We start from the raw sequence: 22,704 nt of genomic DNA on the forward strand, positions 1-22,704 counted from the left end.
TATTGCTTGTATAGCAGACGTTTACTGCAGTTTTAGACATAGAAGGTATTTTCAGGTATAGAGCCATTTGCTTTAACAAGTGTCATATTTTACATTTAAACGTCAATGTTCATGACAGTGAAAATAATAATTTTATTGTTCACATTAATAAATGTGGCATCTTCATGCTTGTAACAATATCAAAAAACATTTGAGTGTACCATGCTAATGGTAAAAAAAAAAATTATAGTTAAATTTGATAAAGGTGAAGGTTAAGATTGTAAAATATTTCTGTGGCTGGTTAAAAATGAATGCAAATATATCATACGTTAATAATGTATATGATTTCTGCTCAAGGTGAATTTTATTGAATCTTTTTTCTTAGAACATTTTACTCTGAGAGGCAGTAATTTAAATACTTTTAAATGCCATATGCACGTTGTAAAATCACCAACTCTTTAACTTTTAAAAGACAAAAATATCTAATTAATTCAGCAAAACATTTAATCTTGGTGTTAGTTCTTCCATTAAATGCCAAAACTAAATTCTCATGAACTGAGGAAAACATGATTGACTATTTGTATTACATGTAATTAAAGCTTATTATTATGCAATATGTAGATGATATGTAGATCGCTTATGACATGACGTATATATACATGTGTATATATATCACATATAACTCTGCCACACAGTGAATATATAGTGAAGGTGTCACAGAAGAAGCTGTATATTGTGGAATATAATTGATATTGCTCCTACAAAGGAACAAAATGTTTCTGTTACTATGCACTGCAGTGGTCTGCAGATACCAAGGTATATGTTTGTTATTGTGTTAGCTGTTTTTGTTTTTTTAGTCACTAATAATGTACATGGTTGTTGTATTGTTATTGTTTTTAAATACTCTTTACAGTCACTTAAAACCAAATAACCAATATGTGAACTGCGAGCAGCTCAAATCAAATTAAGAAATTAATATAATGTTTTCCTATCCATGCTGGACTGCAGAGGCAGATCTAGGGGTGGGGGCAGGGGCCTGCCTCGACCCCCTAAATTTTGCGATAGTTATAATTTATTATATATTATTTTTTTTATTTTTTTTATGATCCCCCTCCAAACCTCCCCCCAAATTCCCTCATGTCATTGGGTTTTCTGGATCCGCCACTGGACTGTTTATTTTAAGAAACATTAATTCACTTGGTGTTGACACCTATTCTTATTTCCATTTATACCTTTTTCCTAAAATATGCATTGCCAAGATATCACAAGTATATAAATTTAGCCTACAAAGATCCAAGGTATCGACTATGTGAGATACAGGTACATGCAGATATAGAAACTTTTATATAAATGTTGAATAAAATATGGGTGTAAAGTAATGGTTGTGGTATGTCAATCCATGTTTATCTGATTTAAACATTTTTTATTTCATGCAGCTTTTATATAGTTGTTGTTTTTGTATAAACATTTTTTTTTTATAACGCAGATAGAATTTAATCTGAAATGTAAAAACATTTTTACCTGCATTTTAAGAATAAATATAGTGTCTGCTCTTCAGCTTTGTAATGAGTATTTCAGCTTGTATTCAGTTTTAAATGGATGTCATATTTGTGAGTTGTTGGCCATGTCTTTAGATATCTGAAAATACACGAAGGAAATGTTTTATTGAACGACGTGCTCAACACATTTTCTTTACAGTTATATGGCGTCATACATATGGTCAAGGACCACACAGATATTGATAGAGGAAATCTGTTGTCGCCACTTCATGGGCTACTGTTTTCGATTAGCAGCAAAGAATCTTTTATCTGCACCATCCCACAGACAGGGTAGTACATACCACGGCCTTTGTTACACTAGTTGTGGATCACTGGGTAGAATGAGAAATAGCCCAATGGATCTACCGACGGGGATCGATCCTAGACTGACCGCACATCGAGCGAATGCTTTACCACTGGGCTACATACCACCCCTCAGAAAATACAGAGTAACCGTCGCTCACCAAACCACTAAATGATTGCTGTATGGGATAATGATCACTTAAAAATTACTGTGTGATGGATTTTATATCAGTTATTCATTGTTTTTTGTTTGTTTAAAATTTGTACTTTGGTTCTATTTCCACACTCCATAAAGTGCTGTAGAACAGTTTTAGAAGAATTGTTTTGTAAATTATTTATTCAGTTAGGCTTAGATCTTGAGCTTGTTATATACAAAGCAGAAAACATGGCCCTGTAATTGTTTAAAGTCTCTTTAGGGTCACAAATTAATCATATATATCAGCACTGATAACCGTCATATATAATAAGTAAAATGCCCTGTGTTTGTTAATGATAACAATATCCAGAATTGTATGTCAGTATAACAAATTAATGTAACTTTATCATACGACTGACTCCGAAGTCTACAATTCGAATCTGCCTGATATTTTTAACAATATACGTCTAGGAATTTATATGTGTTACAATATGGTAAACATTAATCACATAATATTATATCATCATCTATAGTCATATGCAGCCTACAACATGGTTTAATTAATTAATACATTGCCTTGGCCAAACAAGGATGTAGCTATTTGTCTAGATTATAAATATTGAGGTGACTGAGCATTAACAAGTTTACATTTCAATTGAACTCAATTTTTCTTGCTTTTATCCAACTAAGGTTCAAGCACGCTGTCCTAGGCACACACACCCCAGCTATCTGGGTTGTCTGTCCAGGATATACATAGGTTAATGGTTATAATTGTTGGTGGTTAGTGAGAGAGAAGTCAGTGTACACCTTCCGATGCAATGACTTGTTAATTAAGCCTTGCTCTGGTGGGAGCCAGTACTGGGATGTGAACCCAGTACCTATACCACCCTATATTCTCTACAGTGAAGGATGTCATGCATTTCGTCTGTAACCTCTCAGCTACAGTAGATGTTTCTTTTGTTGGGTGAACATAGATTTCAATTACTGGGACATATATAGGTTAATGGTTAGTTGTTGGTGAGAGAGAAGTCAGTGTAGTGGTCGTACACCTTCCGATGCAATGACTTGTTAATTAAGCCTTGCTCAGGTGGGAGCCAGTACTGGGATGTGAACCCAGTACCTATACCACCCTATATTCTCTACAGTGAAGGATGTCATGCATTTTGTCTGTAACCTCTCAGCTACAGTAGATGTTTCTTTTGTTGGGTGAACATAGATTTCAATTACTGGGACATATATAGGTTAATGGTTAGTTGTTGGTGAGAAAGAAGTCAGTGTAGTGGTCGTACACCTTCCGATGCAATGACTTGTTAATTAAGCCTTGCTCAGGTGGGAGCCAGTACTGGGATGTGAACCCAGTACCTATACCACCGTATTCTCCACAGTGAAGGATGTCATGCATTTTGTCAGTATTAATCTGTCAGCTAGCTACAGTAGACGTTTCTTTTGTTGGGTGAACATAGATTTCAATTACTGGGTTCCCTATGAGGGTCCATGTTGTACTTTCCTGTCTATATAATGCTCACAAACATACTTCATTTAATTCCTCGACTATGAAGTCAGTTTGTTCTTCATGTTCAAGTATATGCTCAACTATCCTCAAGAAATGGCAATGAACTGTTTTTTTATTTACTTACCATACTCAATATACATGTAGCTCCATCTTGTTCCAGTGACTGTGAAGTAACAGGTACTTTACTCACTTTAAATGTATTTAGGTGATTAAGAATTGGAATGTTCTTTACTCTGTTCATCAAACTCTAGTAATGGAAAAGTGCTATTTGTTTACTTCATTCAGCTAAGCTTTTACCTCATTTGACAAGTTTGTAGTATTTATAGTTTAATAAAACTGTAGGTGACTGGTAAATGATATTAAAAAAACACACACCCAAAAACCAAATTCAGAAAAATTGCATATTCAGATCCTTAGAATGTGTTATTTTCTTCAGTGAAAAATGTCTAGCTAAATTGTTTTATTTAACTCATTCATCTAAACCCCTCATTTATTTATCTACCAAGGGGTGTTTTATTAACTTAATATTTACGTACCACTAAGAAGTGATATTATCTTTACTTGTAATTGTTACAATAAAACACCAACCTGTTAAATATACTTGGAATTGAGTTATCTCTGTTCTACAAAATGCTATGGATGACAGTAATGTAACAATATTGGTAATTATTGGATAAAAATTATAAATAATACTGGACTCAAAATAGCACATACATGTAGTATATAGAACATTAACATATAAAACCCTGCCGAAGTCAGTTGGAACCTCAAAAGCAGTACTGTGTCTAAAGGGGTGAACTTAAGCTATTTACAGTTGAGCTGGGAAAGTGATTTGGAATCTCAAACAGTACTGTGTCTAAAGGGGTGACATTAAGCTATTTACAGTTGAGCTGGGAAAGTGATTTGGAATCTCAAAAGCAGTACTGTGTCTAAAGGGGTGACATTAAGCTATTTACAGTTGAGCTGGGAAAGTGATTTGGAACCTCAAAGCAGTACTGCATCTAAAGGGGTGACATTAAGCTGTTTACAGTTAAGCTGCAAAAGTGATTTGAAACCTTAAAAGCAGTACTGCATGCATCTAAAGGGGAGAAATTAAGCTATTTACAGTTGAGCTGCGAAAGTGATTTGGAATCTCAAAAGCAGTACTGCGTCTAAAGGGGTGACATTAAGCTGTTTACAGTTAAGCTGCAAAAGTGATTTGAAACCTTAAAAGCAGTACTGCATGCGTCTAAAGGGGAGACATTAAGCTATTTACAGTTAGGCTGCAGAAGTGATTTGGAATCTCAAAAGCAGTACTGCGTCTAAAGAAGTGACATTAATATATTTACAGTTAAGCTTCGAAAGTGATTTGGAACCTCAAAAGCAGTACTGCATGCATCTAAAGGGGAGAAATTAAGCTATTTACAGTTGAGCTGCGAAAGTGATTTGAAACCTTAAAAGCAGTACTGCATGCGTCTTAAGGGGAGACATTAAGCTATTTACAGTTAGGCTGCGGAAGTGATTTGGAATCTCAAAAGCAGTACTGCGTCTAAAGAAGTGACATTAATATATTTACAGTTAAGCTTCGAAAGTGATTTGAAACCTTAAAAGCAGTACTGCATGCGTCTTAAGGGGAGACATTAAGCTATTTACAGTTAGGCTGCGGAAGTGATTTGGAATCTCAAAAGCAGTAATGCGTCTAAAGAAGTGACATTAATATATTTACAGTTAAGCTTCGAAAGTGATTTGGAACCTCAAAAGCAGTACTGCATGCATCTAAAGGGGAGGCATGCAAACTGTTACTTAAAGGGAGAGTTATAGAAGCAGTGAGCTCTTCTGTGAATTTGATACATGCTTTTCATCATTAAACGTTAATTTACATATAGCATGTATCTTAAACTAGCCTTTTCTGATAGTCCTGTTATCAATAACATTAATCTTCACTGCCCCCCACCTCTAACTTCCAGCCAAGGAAATTGTTTTAAATATAGCCCTACAACAAAAACAGAAAAGAAAGAAACGTTGCTTTAAAATATATGTATTACAAAGTGTACAACAGCAATAGTATGCAAATTAATTTATTTTAGGTTGTAAACCACGTAAATATTTGTGTCATTTTTCTTGTTAGTATAATTCCATTTAATTCAGTGTTTTCCAGTTCCTCTTTTAACCCTAGTTAGTGCTCCTTTTTGAAATGTATATCTCTTATTTTTATTATTCTTTACTTTTTTATTGCTGTAAAATAGATCTATAGTTTGTCTATTTTTTGGTGTGTTTTTCGTTTGTTTTAATTAGACCCAAACTAAGATTTGTTTAGACTGTACATGTATGTAAGTAAGTATGTATGTATGTGAAGCATTGGTTGAGCTGACAAAAGAGTTATTAATGTTATTCCAACTTTTTCAGTTCACTGTGATGGATGTATATGACTTGTAAACTGTTAAAGCTATTGTTACTATCAAATATAATTGAATTATTAAAAGAGAATGCACAAAACTGCATGGTGCTGGCTTTTCTCTTCCATCCTCGATGTTCTTATTCCATCTGCTATGATCTTATCTTCATCTTCTGATGTTTAATAAACAAAGCTGTCAGCAGAATCTAAAGCACACATGATGTGTGCCCATGGTAGATGTGCTTGAACCATAAATGGACAGTAACATTTTGAAGAGTAGATCAGTAGAGATTATAATATGTTGTTTTATAGTCAAACCTATCTCCCAAAACAAACACTGTCTTCTAGTCAAACCTATCTCCCAAAACAAACATTGTCTTAACTATAGTCAAACCTATCTCCAAAAACAAACATTGTCTTATAGTCAAACCTATCTCCAAAAACAAACATTGTCTCATAGTCAAACCTATCTCCAAAAACAAACATTGTCTTATAGTCAAACCTATCTCCAAAAACAAACATCGTCTTATAGTCAAACCTATCTCCCACAACAAACACTGTCTCATAGTCAAACCTATCTCCCAAAACAAACATTGTCTCATAGTCAGACCTATCTCCCAAAACAAACATTGTCTTATAGTCAGACCTATCCCCCAAAACAAAAATTGTCTCATAGTCAGACCTATCTCCAAAAACAAACATTGTCTTATAGTAAAATTTATCTCTAAAAACAAATATTGTCTTATAGTCAAACCTATCTCCCACAAGAAACATTGCCTTACAGTCAAACCTAGCTATCTCCCAAAACAAACATTGTCTTATAGTCAAACCTATCCCCCAAAACAAACATTGTCTCATAGTGAAACCTAGCTATCTCCCAAAACAAACATTGTCTTATAGTCAAACCTATCTCCCAAAACAAACATTGTCTTATAGTCAAACCTATCTCCAAAAACAAACATCGTCTTATAGTCAAACCTATCTCCCAAAACAAACATTGTCTCATAGTCAAACCTATCTCCCAAAACAAACATTGTCTTATAGTGACCTATCTCCCACAACAAACATCGTCTCATAGTCAAACCTATCTCCCAAAACAAACATTGTCTCATAGTCAAACCTATCTCTCAAAACAAACATTGTCTTATAGTCAAACCTATCTTCCAAAACAAACATTGTCTTATAGTCAGACCTATCCCCCAAAACAAACATTGTCTTACAGTCAAACCTATCTCCCAAAACAAACATTGTCTTATAGTCAAACCTATCTCCCACAACAAACACTGTCTCATAGTCAAACCTATCTCCCAAAACAAACATTGTCTAACAGTCAAACCTATCTCCCAAAACAAACATTGTCTTATAATCAGACCTATCCACCAAAACAAACATTGTCTCATAGTCAGACCTATCTCCAAAAACAAACATTGTCTTATAGTCAAATTTATCTCTAAAAACAAATATTGTCTTATAGTCAAATTTATCTCCAAAAACAAACATTGTCTTATAGTCAAATTTATCTCTAAAAACAAATATTGTCTTATAGTCAAACCTATCTCCCACAACAAAATTGCCTTACAGTCAAACCTAGCTATCTCCCAAAACAAACATTGTCTTATAGTCAAACCTATCCCCCAAAACAAACATTGTCTCATAGTGAAACCTAGCTATCTCCCAAAACAAATATTGTCTTATAGTCAAACCTAGCTATCTCCCAAAACAAACTTTGTCTTATAGTCAAACCTATCTCCCAAAACAAACATTGTCTTATAGTCAAACCTATCTCCCAAAACAAACATTGTCTTATAGTCAAACCTATCTCCCAAAACAAACATTGTCTTATAGTCAAACCTATCTCCCAAAACAAACATTGTCTTATAGTGACCTATCTCCCACAACAAACATTCTGTCATAGTCAAACCTATCTACCAAAACAAACATTGTCTCATAGTGAAACCTATCTCCCAAAACAAACATTGTCTTATAGTGAAATCTATCTACCAAAACAAACATTGTCTCATAGTGAAACCTATCTCCCAAAACAAACATTGTCTCATAGTCAAACCTATCTCCCAAAACAAACATTGTCTCATAGTCAAACCTATCTACCAAAACAAACATTGTCTCATAGTGAAACCTATCTCCCAAAACAAACATTGTCTTATAGTGACCTATCTCCCACAACAAACATTCTGTCATAGTCAAACCTATCTACCAAAACAAACATTGTCTTATAGTGAAACCTATCTCCCAAAACAAACATTGTCTCATAGTCAAACCTATCTCTCAAAACAAACATTGTCTTATAGTCAAACCTATCTTCCAAAACAAACATTGTCTCATAGTGAAACCTATCTCCCAAAACAAACATTGTCTTATAGTCAAACCTATCTCCCAAAACAAACATTGTCTTATAGTCAGACCTATCTCCCAAAACAAACATTGTCTCATAGTCAAACCTACCTCCCAAAACAAACATTGTCTTATAGTCAAACCTATCTCTCAAAACAAACATTGTCTCATAGTGAAACCTACAGACAGGATGCTACCTCGAGGCACACCCATCTGCTGTGGATGAATATCAGACAAAGTCGACCCCACCCGGACTTTAAAAAGATCTCTCTCTTAAAAATTGAGATATAAAAATAGGAAGGCAACCTCTAAGGCCCATGCCATGGAGGTCATTTAAAATCCCATACTTCCACATGGTATCGTAAGCTTTCTCCAAATAAAAAAACACTGAAACCAAGTGCTGATTATGGATGAAAGCCTCCCTACAAAACGTTTCAAATCTAACAAGATGATCAACCGTGCTACTCTAGATCTGAACCCACATTGCATGTTAGTAAGCAATTTGTGAGATTCAAGATACCAGACAAGTCTATGATTGATCATGCGTTCTATGGTTTTACAAATGCAGCTTGTCAAAGCAATAGGGCGATAACTAGTAGGATTGGTTGGATCCTTACCAGGCTTGGGAATAGGAATAATAATTGCTTTCCTCCAATCAGAAGGAAAGTCACCAGAAATCCAGATGTTATTAAAAATATTCAAAAGAACCATCAAAGACGATTCAGGTAAATGTTTTAATAACTGATAATGAATTTCATCTGGTCCTACTGAAGTATCATGGACTCTACGAAGAGCATCCTGCAATTCCTCCATAGAGAAACACCTGTTGTACACTTAAGCATATTCAAATGAAAAATTAATGGACTGCTTTTCAGCTTTATTTCGGACAGATGTAAAAGCATCTGTACTGAAAGCAGAAGATGAATTGTGAGAAAAGTTGTCTGCCAATGCATTGGCAATGTCACAATGAGACGTGACATCCGTGTCATTGACAGACAAATGATGAACTGTATTACTGGATTCTTTACCTTTGATTTTACGGATCCTATTCCAGACAGATTTTACTGATGTTTGTGAATTCAACTTGGAGACAAAAGTTCTCCAAGATGTTTTCTTACTCTGTCTAATCTCTCTGCGAGCCTTAGCCCTAGCAATACGAAATGCATCCAGGTTGTCTGCTGTAGGTTCACGTTTGAACCGCTCAAGCAACCTGTTTAGCTCTTTGAATGCATTTTTGCACGTATCATTAAACCATGGTTTATTGAAACGCTTTTGGCACTGCCGAAGTCTTAGAAATAGTTTCATCTGCAATGTCCTTCAAGATGGAAGTGAACAAAGACATGGGATCATCAGCATCAGTAATGGCGAACTGTTGCAGACGAGTGCTGCACAGATGCTGAAACTGATCCCAATTTGCCTTCGCCAACTTCCACCTTTGAACCCTTTCAAGTGATGGTGGTCCATCATTCTCCAAAATAATGGGAAAGTGGTCACTACCACAAAGGTCTGAACCCAACTTTCCAGGAGAAATCAACAAACAGTGATGGACTACAAAGAGTTAAATCTATGGAAGTGAAAGATCCACTTGCAGAATGAAAATATGTACAACTTTTATTATTAAATAAAAGTAAGTCGTTTTTGAGAATTAAGCTCTCCAGCTAGCCCTTGCAAACCCTTTTCAATGGCAAAGGGTGACAGTTTCCGCAAGGCCTCATCTTCCGATGATCCGATGACAAGGAACCGTGGCCAGGTTTTGCCAGAAATTACCTTGGATTTTTTAACATGCACATTCGTAGACTCTTCATCTGATGATGAAGTGTCCGAAACCTCGGTGTGGACCCGTTTAAGGGCCCCATCAGAAGGTATAAAGCTGTTTGTAGCCATAACTATAAGTGCAAATGTTCATCAACCATGTCCCACCCATCACAGAGTCCAACAAGGGGACATGACGCTGCCAATTAATCAGGTCGGGCCTCCCTGACCACCCGTCTGGCTGAACTCCAGGCCAAAGTCGTGTGTTGCCAGAAAACATATCCGCAGATATGTCCCCAACTCAACCACCAGGATCCCATCATCCAGCATTACAGGATGCACCTGACGGCCAACAAGGTGCCCCAAAAGGGGAGTTGTGCTGTATTGGCCATTCTCAAAGAGAATGTTACACCCCTGCACCACGGTGAGGTTACTGCACATGCAGGGGACATTATTTTATAGTCAAACCTATCTCCCAAAACAAACATTGTCTTATAGTCAGACCTACAAATGTATCTCCCAAAACAAACATTGTCTTACAGTCAAACCTATCTCCCAAAACAAACATTGTTTTATAGTCAAACCTATCTCCCAAAACAAACATTGTCTTACAGTCAACCCTTTCTCCCAAAACAAACATTGTCTTACAGTCAAACCTATCTCCCAAAACAAACATTGTTTTATAGTCAAACCTATCTCCCAAAACAAACATTGTCTTACAGTCAAACCTGTCTCCCAAAACAAACATTCTCTCAGTCAAACCTGCTTTATCTCCCAAAAACAAACATTGTCTTACAGTCAAACCTATCTCCCAAAACAAACATTGTCTTATAGTCAAACCTATCTCCCAATACAAACATTGTCTTACAGTCAAACCTATCTCCCAACACAAACATTGTCTTACAGTCAAACCTTTCTCCCAAAACATTGTCTTACAGTCAAACCTATCTCCCAAAACAAACATTGTCTTACAGTCAAACCTGTCTCCCCAAACAAACATTCTCATAGTCAAACCTGCTTTATCTCCCAAAAACAAACATTGTCTTACAGTCAAACCTATCTCCCAAAACAAACATTGTCTTATAGTCAAACCTATCTCCCAATACAAACATTGTCTTACAGTCAAACCTATCTCCCAACACAAACATTGTCTTACAGTCAAACCTTTCTCCCAAAACATTGTCTTACAGTCAAACCTATCTCCCAAAACAAACATTGTCTTACAGTCAAACCTGTCTCCCAAAACAAACATTCTCTCATAGTCAAACCTGCTTTATCTCCCAAAAACAAACATTGTCTAACAGTCAAACCTATCTCCCAAAACAAACATTGTCTTATAGTCAAACCTATCTCCCACAACAAACATTGTCTGATAGTCAAACCTGCTTTATCTCCCAAAAACAAACATTGTCTAACAGTCAAACCTATCTCCCAAAACAAACATTGTCTTATAGTCAAACCTATCTCCCACAACAAACATTGTCTGATAGTCAAACCTGCTTTATCTCCCAAAAACAAACATTGTCTAACAGTCAAACCTATCTCCCAAAACAAACATTGTCTTATAGTCAAACCTATCTTCCACAACAAACATTGTCTCATAGTCAAACCTATCTTCCACAACAAACATTGTCTTACAGTCAAACCTATCTCCCAACACAAACATTGTCTTACAGTCAAACCTTTCTCCCAAAACATTGTCTTACAGTCAAACCTATCTCCCAAAACAAACATTGTCTTACAGTCAAACCTGTCTCCCCAAACAAACATTCTCATAGTCAAACCTGCTTTATCTCCCAAAAACAAACATTGTCTTACAGTCAAACCTATCTCCCAAAACAAACATTGTCTTATAGTCAAACCTATCTCCCAATACAAACATTGTCTTACAGTCAAACCTATCTCCCAACACAAACATTGTCTTACAGTCAAACCTTTCTCCCAAAACATTGTCTTACAGTCAAACCTATCTCCCAAAACAAACATTGTCTTACAGTCAAACCTGTCTCCCAAAACAAACATTCTCTCATAGTCAAACCTGCTTTATCTCCCAAAAACAAACATTGTCTAACAGTCAAACCTATCTCCCAAAACAAACATTGTCTTATAGTCAAACCTATCTCCCACAACAAACATTGTCTGATAGTCAAACCTGCTTTATCTCCCAAAAACAAACATTGTCTAACAGTCAAACCTATCTCCCAAAACAAACATTGTCTTATAGTCAAACCTATCTCCCACAACAAACATTGTCTGATAGTCAAACCTGCTTTATCTCCCAAAAACAAACATTGTCTAACAGTCAAACCTATCTCCCAAAACAAACATTGTCTTATAGTCAAACCTATCTTCCACAACAAACATTGTCTCATAGTCAAACCTATCTTCCACAACAAACATTGTCTTACAGTCACACCTATCTTCTAAAACATTGTCTTACAGTCAAACCTATTTTCCACAACAAACATTGTCTTGGTATCAATCTTCCACTGAATTTTTCCATTCCACATAGTATGTACTGTTCCTCAATTCCATCTGTTTTTTTCTCCACGATCTTGGAAAAGCATCACCCTTACATTTGATTATAGTTTTAATACAAATTACACACACTTGTAAACCTAGAACATATGCAGAGCTTGAAACGGCCTGTGGCCAGGTTGCCAAATGCGACCAATGTCCCGTTTGGGCGACATATATTAAAAAATAATGATGTTAGTCGCCTAGAGCTATAACATATGAGCCACTATTAATACTTGTATTGCATATATTTATTCCACATAAAAATATTGTTCGTGGTTCGCTGACCATAATTTACCAACATCCATTATTTATTTTGGGCCAGCATATTTTTTGGCAAATTTCAAGCCCTGCAATATGGACTATAGTTCAAATTTCTCCGACACCAAAAATCTATTTTGAACACTAAGCACAAACAATGACTAATCTAAGTGATTCAAAGTTCCGATTCAAAGTTCTGATTCAAAGTTTTGAGTGCCTAGAGTTGCACAAGGGGAGCTTTGACAATTAAGCCAGTTCGAAGCCCTCACAGCCTCTCACTGCATTACCACCCACCCCCAAGGGCAGTACTGTAGTTTGGAGCTTGTGGCCCCCCCAATAGAAGTGACTTCCTTGTTTGAGCAGAGAGAACCACCAACTGCTCAACCAACAAATGAGCCATGGACAGCTGCATGCTAGCAACAGAAGAACAACGGAGGATGCGGCTTATGACCTTGGAGGATGGGCAGAGGATGCAGCTTACAACCTTGGAGGATGGGCGGAGGATGCGGCTTACGACCTTTGGGAGGATTGGCCATCATACATCGTATGTTTAAGTTGATGCTGGGAGTAAAATGCCACCACTTGCATAACTCATACAAACTAGAGGCCGTAATATTAAATATTACTTCTGAAACTTTTAAGTATTCAGCATCTATTAGCAACTCCTATAGATAGCATCAACCCCTAGAACCTCAGACTTCTTTGAGGTTTGCATTTGATTTAAACTATTTAGGCTTTCAAAAACGTATATTTATTTATTGCATTTTACTTTCATTGTGCGTCTAATTGCTCAAATCAACCAAATTTGTTTCTTAGAATAATCATTTCTCTTTTCATTCAATGTGTTCATAATATAAATTTTAAGGCACACTTAAAGGGACATTCCTGAGTTTGCTGCAATTTTTAACATGCTACTGACTAACAGACGTTTTAACGATTATAATTACATATCTGCATAAAATATTAGTGGCTGTATATTAAATGTGTTTCTGATCACTTTAATATTTGTACTAGGTTGAATTTAATTTAATTTTCTAAAATAAATCTTTCCGTACGTACGAAATTATTTGAAGACAAAATCCAGTTTGGGCTTCTTACAAATATTAAGATGACCAGAAATACATTGAATATACAGACACTGATATTCTAAACAAGAAATATATTTAATATGTAATTTTAATTGTAGAAGTATTTTATTAGTCGGAAACATCTTACAATGCAGCAAACTCAGGAATGTCCCTTTAAGACAAGCACTGTTAAAGTCACAAACCCTAGATTGATCTACAAACCTGTAACATATCAGAATAAAGATACAGTACGTAGACCACCGGTAGTAGTGGAGCATAGTAGGTGGTTACAAGAGCCTCTTAACAATGCCAGAAGTAACTACTGAACACTCTCCGAAGTGGTCAGACTAAGTCCACAGCTAAAAGTTGATGGGAAATGACAAGTTACATGATCACTTTCTGCTATTAGGTAAGAATAGCCTATGTGTAATACATCTGTTATTACATGTATATGCAATGTAAAAGATCACTTTCTGCTATAAGGTAAGAATAGCCTATGTGTAATACATCTGTTATTACATGTATATACAATGTAAAAGATCACTTTCTGCTATAAGGTAAGAATTAATAGCCTATGTGTAATACATCTGTTATTACATGTATATGCAATGTAAAAAGATCACTTTCTGCTATAAGGTAAGAATAGCCTATGTGTAATACATCTGTTATTACATGTATATACAATGTAAAAGATCACTTTCTGCTATAAGGTAAGAATAGCCTATGTGTAATACATCTGTTACTACATGTATATACAATGTAAAAGATCACTTTCTGCTATAAGGTAAGAATTAATAGCCTATGTGTAATACATCTGTTATTACATGTATATACAATGTAAAAGATCACTTTCTGCTATAAGGTAAGAATAGCCTATGTGTAATACATCTGTTATTACATGTATATACAATGTAAAAGATAACTTTCTGCTACAAGGTAAGAATAGCCTATGTGTAATACATCTGTTATTACATGTATATACAATGTAAAAGATCACTTTCTGCTATAAGGTAAGAATAGCCTATGTGTAATACATCTGTTATTACATGTATATACAATGTAAAAGATCACTTTCTGCTAATAGGTAAGAATAGCCTATGTGTAATACATCTGATATTACATGTATATACAATGTAAAAGATCACTTTCTGCTAATAGGTAAGAATAGCCTATGTGTAATACATCTGTTATTACATGTATATACAATGTAAAAGATCACTTTCTGCTATAAGGTAAGAATAGCCTATGTGTAATACATCTGTTATTACATGTATATACAATGTAAAAGATCACTTTCTGCTATAAGGTAAGAATAGCCTATGTGTAATACATCTGTTATTACATGTATATACAATGTAAAATATCACTTTCTGCTATAAGGTAAGAATAGCCTATGTGTAATACATCTGTTATTATATGTATATACAATGTAGAAGATCACTTTTTGCTATAAGGTAAGAATAGCCTATGTGTAATACATCTGTTATTACATGTATATACAATGTAGAAGATCACTTTCTGCTAATAGGTAAGAATAGCCTATGTGTAATACATCTGTTATTACATGTATATACAATGTAAAAGATCACTTTCTGCTATAAGGTAAGAATAGCCTATGTGTAATACATCTGTTATTACATGTATATACAATGTAAAAGATAACTTTCTGCTACAAGGTAAGAATAGCCTATGTGTAATACATCTGTTATTACATGTATATACAATGTAAAAGATCACTTTCTGCTATAAGGTAAGAATAGCCTATGTGTAATACATCTGTTATTACATGTATATACAATGTAAAAGATCACTTTCTGCTAATAGGTAAGAATAGCCTATGTGTAATACATCTGATATTACATGTATATACAATGTAAAAGATCACTTTCTGCTAATAGGTAAGAATAGCCTATGTGTAATACATCTGTTATTACATGTATATACAATGTAAAAGATCACTTTCTGCTATAAGGTAAGAATAGCCTATGTGTAATACATCTGTTATTACATGTATATACAATGTAAAAGATCACTTTCTGCTAATAGGTAAGAATAGCCTATGTGTAATACATCTGTTATTACATGTATATACAATGTAAAAGATCACTTTCTGCTATAAGGTACATGTAAGAATAGCCTATGTGTAATACATCTGTTATTATATGTATATGCAATGTAGAAGATCACTTTCTGCTAATAGGTAAGAATAGCCTATGTGTAATACATCTGTTAATATTATATGTATATACAAAGTAAAATATCACTTTCTGCTATAAGGTACATGTAAGAATAGCCTATGTGTAATACATCTGTTATTATATGTATATACAATGTAGAAGAACACTTTCTACTGATAGGTAAACATGTTGGTAATGTGGTTTTTTCACTTATGTACACTTTAATCCAAGTTTGACAAGTACAGTGAAATCTCTCAATACCAGACCCTCTGTAAACCAGAATTCCCTCAAAACCGGACCCTCTGTAAACCAGAATTCCCTCAAAACCGGACCCTCTGTAAACCAGAATTCCCTCAAAACTGGACCCTCTGTAAACCAGAATTCCCTCAAAACCGGACCCTCTGTAAACCAGAATTCTCACAAAACCGGACCTTCTGTAAACCAGAATTCCCTCAAAACCGGATGTTTTACAGTCCCTTTTTAAAAACCAAGACAGAACTTGACCTCTCTAAACTGGATCCCTCTTAAAACCGGACATTTGTCTTGGTCCCAAGGGTGTCCGGTTTAGAGGGGTATCATTTTAGACAATGATCTGCCAATCATTAATCAATGTGCTTAGATCTTGTTAAATGAGCATTCCTCTAACATTTCCTTTCTTTTACAACTTAATATTAAAATCATTGAGTTTAATGTTCTCCCTGCTATTTTCTCTGCTACATGTATGTCATCTTTTTTCTAAATGTGCATTTTATTTTAAATGGCTCTTAATTTACAATTACTAGTTAGCAGATGTGATTCTTTTTAATTTACAATTACTAGTTAGCAGATGTGATTCTTTTTAATTTACAATTACTAGTTAGCAGATGTGATTTTTTTTTTTAGATGTTATATAAGTATTAGCTAATTACAAAGAAACAATTTTTGCATTTACTTTGACTGAGATAAAAGGGTTAGCCTTACCGTCTGGAGGGCAGGATGTAGACCAGTGGGAAAATGCTCCCTTGATGTGTGGTTGATCTAGGATCGATCCCCGTCGGTGGGCCTATTGGGCTATTTCTCGCTCTAGCTAGTGCACTGTGACGGAACATGCTCTTAATTTTGTTTTCGCCTGTGGCGATATTAATTGTTTTAGAGGGCATTGTGCAGTCTCAATATGCACTTAAGCCCAGGTGGACCTTGTTACGTAATACCTCTGTGCGACGGTCGTCGAGCTGTACTTTCCAATACACACCCGGACCAGGTGTGCAGGCCATGTGGCCAGTAGTTACATAATACCTCCGCTAGTTCGGTACGATTGGGGTATATTTGGCGAACTAGGCGACAGTAAGTCTAGGCTTGTAAAAAAAAAAAAATACCGCTTGGTTACTGTGGAAATATACACATCATAAGATTCGGTTCCGCGTGCTGTCTCCGGACCAGTCTGGGATTTTATAATAAATAGCTAGGGTTTTAGAGTTATCAGGGAGAAACATATTGGAAGGCTTCCAGGGAATGTTCGTCCGTTTGGACTTGGTAAATATAATTTCTGCTCTGTTGTATAACCTTGATGTGATTGATGTGACTTTAAATATTTTAATACTGTATTATACCAATATTACTTAGACGGTGCTGCCGGTCATCTGACGCAGTATACTGTAGGCTCACTGTTCTAAATAATTATTAAGGCTTAGCCAGTCATCCTAGAGGACCTAGGTAAACTGTAGGTTATTGTCTTTATTGTGATAGGTACCAGTATTAATTCTGTATTACAAGGTTACTGAATGAGTAGTAAGGGTTACTTAAAAATTAACCAGTTAGGAATAGAGTTGTAATTCCTTTATTAATTAAGTTCCCCTGGAAGCGTTTCTCAATTATCACACGTTACTGAACGAGTAGTAAGGGTTAATTAAAAATTAACCAGTTAGGAATAGAGTTGCAATTCCTTTATTAATTAAGTTCTCCTGGAAGCGTTTCTCAATTATCACTCGTGTGGGTGTTGTGTCACGGTGAAGTGATTATCATATTGTGTAAACTAGACACCTAGAGATTAACTAATTAAGTGATCAGTTCTGGGTTGTTATTATTTGTTGTTGTTAATTAACTACTGCGGCAGTACATTGGTCTGCGTAGGTTAATACAGATTCCAAAATGTATTGTGTTTTTGTTGTGTTTTCTAGTGAACTAAACGTGCTATATTATATATACTTTATATAAGATCGTATCTCTGATCATACCTAGATGAGCCAGCGGGTATAACTGCCTGTTACAGAGAGATCTAATAGATATACAGTTAGGAGAGATATTTTGATAATCGTGTTTCATTCAGTTACGGGTATTACAGAATCCCCGTGACATGCACCATGACTGGTATATCAAAGGCTGTGGTATGTGCTGTTCTGTCTGTGAGATGGTGCACATAAAAGATCCCTTGCTACTAATGGAAAAATGTAGCAGGTTTCATCTCTATGACTGTTGAAATGACCATATATGTTTGACATCCAATAGCCGATGATTAATAAATCAGTGTGCTCTAGTAGTGTCGTTAAACAAATAAACTTCTTCTTCTTCTTCTTCTAGTCTGAGTGTGAAATATAGGGATACAGAACAAAATGTTGCGGATGAAGGGATGGGATAAATGTTATGAGTTTAAGTAACGTTTTTATTCATGAATTAAACAGACAATATTGGCCAGTTTGTGTATTACAGGTATGCAAGACCGATATTTGAGCAGTTATGATGCTCTCATTACCGACAGAAAATAATATATATCAAAACTGCGTAACCTGTGCCTACCCAACAGTAGTCAAAGATTCCAACCCTAATACAATAACAATGCTATCTTTGACATTAAATACCTTTACGTCAATCATATTTTGAGTTCCCTGATAACTACATTTTCACATATTAATCACTAATACACACTTCTGGAACAACAACAATATGTTATATTGTTTTGCCAAACAGAGATTATTGAAGAAAAAAAAATTAAAATCTCATGGACTTGACAGAAACCTTCGTATAGCGTTGGTACCGTTTAACAGTAAGTTTAATGTCCTGATTCGAATCGAGAATGAAAAAAAAAACCCAAAACAAATTATATGTGTGTATATATATATATATATATATATATATATATATATATATATATATATATATATATATATATATATATATATATATATATACAGTATATATATAATATGCCGGTATGTTTATTGTTGACAGTAGCCGACGACCATTTGGTTGTTCAATTTTCCCAATCTGTTAGACAAAGTCGTCTGGTCCTCCCTGGCATATACACAGGGCTGGGCTAGAGGGCAGTCGACCTACTGCGTGATATATTCGATTATGATTAGACTTGAATAACTCACCCACCCCGAGTCCGAGTTACTTACGTGCCTATATCCAGTCTAAGTTCAGGCACGTCCATTCCATGCCAGTGGCTGTGCATGTGACAGAAATACCAACCCCAATCCGTATTTTAAGATTGCTTACAATTAGGCCTATAGCCTACTTATTTTACGATATTCATTTGTGGAGGTTTTGCTGATTTCCAAAACGCACATGCATGTCTGACTACGCTCCTAAGGCCTCTTTCACAAAACATTGTTTGTCTGCGACCAGCAGTTATACAGGGCATACATTTGCACGTGTTTGGCATCTATTTCACACGGAAAATTACATTATTACAGGTGATGGAGCATTTTAAGGACAAAATAAAATAAAATATGTGTATAACTGTATTTCTTGTACTATAATAGTAATAAAAATTGTGGTTTAGTCGTACATTTACGTTTACGTGCAAAACTAGGCTTACGATGTTTTGTGAAATTGGGGGCTGGACTAGCAGTTTAGTAACATGGAAGGAAATGTTTTATTTAACGACGCACTCAACACGTTTTATTTACGGTTATATGACGTCGGACATAAGGTTAAGGACCACACATTATATTGAGGGAGGAAACCTGCTGTCGCCACTTCATGGGCTACTCTTTTCGATTAGCTAGCAACAAGGGATCTTTTACATACACCACCCAACACACAGGATAGCATACACCACGGCCTTTGATGTACCAGTCGTGGTGCACTGGCTGGAGCGAGAAATAGCCCAATGGGCCAACTGACGGGAATGGATCCCAAACCGAACGTGCATCAAGCGAGCGCTTTACCACTGGGCAACGTCACACCCCTTTAGTAACAAGGTTACAAGCTCCTAAATTGCGTCTGTTTTACATTGCAGGAATCAGCCGGAAGACTTCAACAACTGATTTGTTTGTCACCAATAGATATAAAAATCAAAGCGAGGTTGGAGATTCCTATCCCCACACAATCAGCGAGATTGCGCAATCGTCAACAGACGAAAGCTCAGCCTTTGAAGGCAATGACGTCATAATGGATAAAACAACCAATGGAAACCAACTTTCTGGATAATGATGTATAAATTAATACGCTCCAGCAGGAACTTGTGGTTTTTCCCGACGTTTTCAACACCAGCCGATTGTAGATTCAACAGTTGAATAAGTACTGAGTTTGACACAGAAAAAGCAATTTAAAACAAAAACAAAAACACAACGTGTATGATTTTTATATATTATATGCACTGGCGTAGCCAAGATTTTTTATTTTTGGGGAGGAGCAACCACATTCTCTGAGTCTTGTTATAACGTGGTGGGGGGAAAAAAGAAGAAAAGAGTTGTGATTGGGGGCATTGTCCCATATGCCCCCCCCCCCTTCCCGCCTGGATACGCCACTGAATGTATGGCAACACGAAGTCATGCATGCTTATAGCCATTGATATCTTCATAGATATAACTTCGACAAAAGCGAACGCCTGTGGACATACCATTCGATGAAACATTTTATTTTAGGACATTTTACACATGTATAGACCAAATGACTGTAGGCAGGGGCGTAGCGTGAACTGGACCTGGGGGAGGTTCGAATATGAACCAAGTTGGACCTTTTCTATTTTGTTTTTGCACCACCAGAAACTCCATATGTATAAACCTGTATGTTTTAGTTCTGAAAGCGGACCATTTGCTTCAGCGGTGGTGTGTGGTGTGTGTTCGTCCGAACCCCCCCCCCCCGACCCCCCCCCCCCCCCCCTGCAGCCTACGCCCCTGTGTAGGGTTATGAGTGATGACCCAAAGGTTCTGTACAGATTGTTTAAAAGATACATGTTTTAGTTTGTGTAGGAATTACACTGTGAAAACGTCCACGCTAATAACCTACATGTACTTGTATATAATATAGCTCGAAAACATATTGATAGAAATTATAGAGGCCCTAATAACGTTGATACTGTTATAATTATTAATATAAAATGTTATATAGCGCGATTGTGATTGCGCGAACTATTACTATTGTTGTTCGAAACAAAATACACCACCCTCCTACCCCTCAACGCCCCCAAAGCCTGGTTTGGGCTCACCCAATCTAGAGCAGTTTCATCATGAAAAGGGGAGCTAGGAGATTTGATGTTAGATTATTGATAGTATATCCTGTGTTGGAAGCCGGGGTGGGGTGGGGTTGGGAGTGTTGGATGGGGGTGGGGTGTGTGGGGGGTAGGTGGGTGGGTGGTGGGTCAGTGCCTCCCAAATCTGAAACTGAATGATTAGGTCAGAGTATATTTGGCCCCCTAGTTCAGAGACAATCTAAATATAAATTTCAATCAATATTGTTTCTTACTTCGACATTTCACAAGAATGTACCTCATAATAATCCATGCTGTTAGCTAGAAACTGTTTTAATACGACCAGACTTGATTACAAAAATTCCAAATGGTTTAATGACCCGTTTTTTACCCCCACTCCATTATATTCAACTGCCTATTTATTTATTTATTTATTTATTTATTTATTCTTTAAAAAATAAAAAAGTCATTAGGTAGTCCTTTTTACGGATTAGTTCATATGCCCTTTTCCCCCTAGTCCCCCCCCCCACCAAGAAATTCCTGGATTCGCCCCTCCAAGTTTCAAAAACTGATTGATGATTAGTTAGTAATCTAAATGGATTGAAGGAAGGAAGAAAATGGTTTATTTAACAACGCACTCAAAACATTTTATTTACAGTTATATGGCGTCGGACATATGGTTAAGGACCACACAGATAATGAGAGAGGAAACCCGCTGTCGCCACTTCATGGGCTACTCTTTTCGATTAGTAGCAAGGGATCTTTTATATGTACCATAGACAGGATAGTACATACCACAGCCTTTGATATACCAGTGATGCTAAATGGATTGAGTATACGAAATAATGAATTCTTATCTAATATGAAACCCATAGCAGCACGAGTCTTGGGTTACCAATAGACATCTGTGTAAATTCTCAACAGATGTTTAAAGGCATATTGTCACAGGCCACTGACCTATTTAATGGCCTAACAAAGTATTACCTGAACAAAAGTAATTTGATTTGTCAATAAATGTACTTTATTCAACCATCTTCATAACCACCATACTCCATTTATTAATGATATTTTGTACAAATAATTTAATTATGGCAATGGTCCATAATTCAAAAACTAAAATTGCCGAGAGGGTTGACATGGATTTCACTCCATCGTGGTTCAGTTAAGGTGATGCGATAGCTAGAGTTGAGTTCAAACAATTAATGTAATTTTTATTTATTATCCAATTTTAGAGAAATAAGGTCCTTAAATCCGTGACAGTATGCCTTTAAACGCCGGACTTACTGTTCCAACCTCACCTTAATGCTAGGCTCCGACTGTCAACTGTCACAACGGAGTTGATC

At 35.9% G+C, this 22,704-nt stretch overlaps 1 protein-coding gene across 3 annotated transcripts in view; it reads left to right on the top strand.

Moving 5' to 3' along the window:
* The window catches only part of LOC121387039 (calcium/calmodulin-dependent 3',5'-cyclic nucleotide phosphodiesterase 1A-like), a 256,785-nt gene extending 234,392 nt beyond the window's left edge, over positions 1-22,393 (top strand). For all 3 annotated transcript variants that reach the window (XM_041518047.1, XM_041518048.1, XM_041518049.1), the window contains one exon: positions 20,189-22,393. In XM_041518047.1, coding sequence (XP_041373981.1) covers positions 20,189-20,379 — 191 coding nt within the window. In that variant the 3' untranslated portion in view covers positions 20,380-22,393. The remainder of the gene's footprint in view (positions 1-20,188) is intronic.
* The last annotated feature ends 311 nt before the right edge of the window (positions 22,394-22,704 follow it).

Source organism: Gigantopelta aegis, chromosome 13 (genome assembly GCF_016097555.1).
Source record: "Gigantopelta aegis isolate Gae_Host chromosome 13, Gae_host_genome, whole genome shotgun sequence".
Lineage (NCBI taxonomy): Eukaryota > Metazoa > Mollusca > Gastropoda > Neomphalida > Peltospiridae > Gigantopelta > Gigantopelta aegis.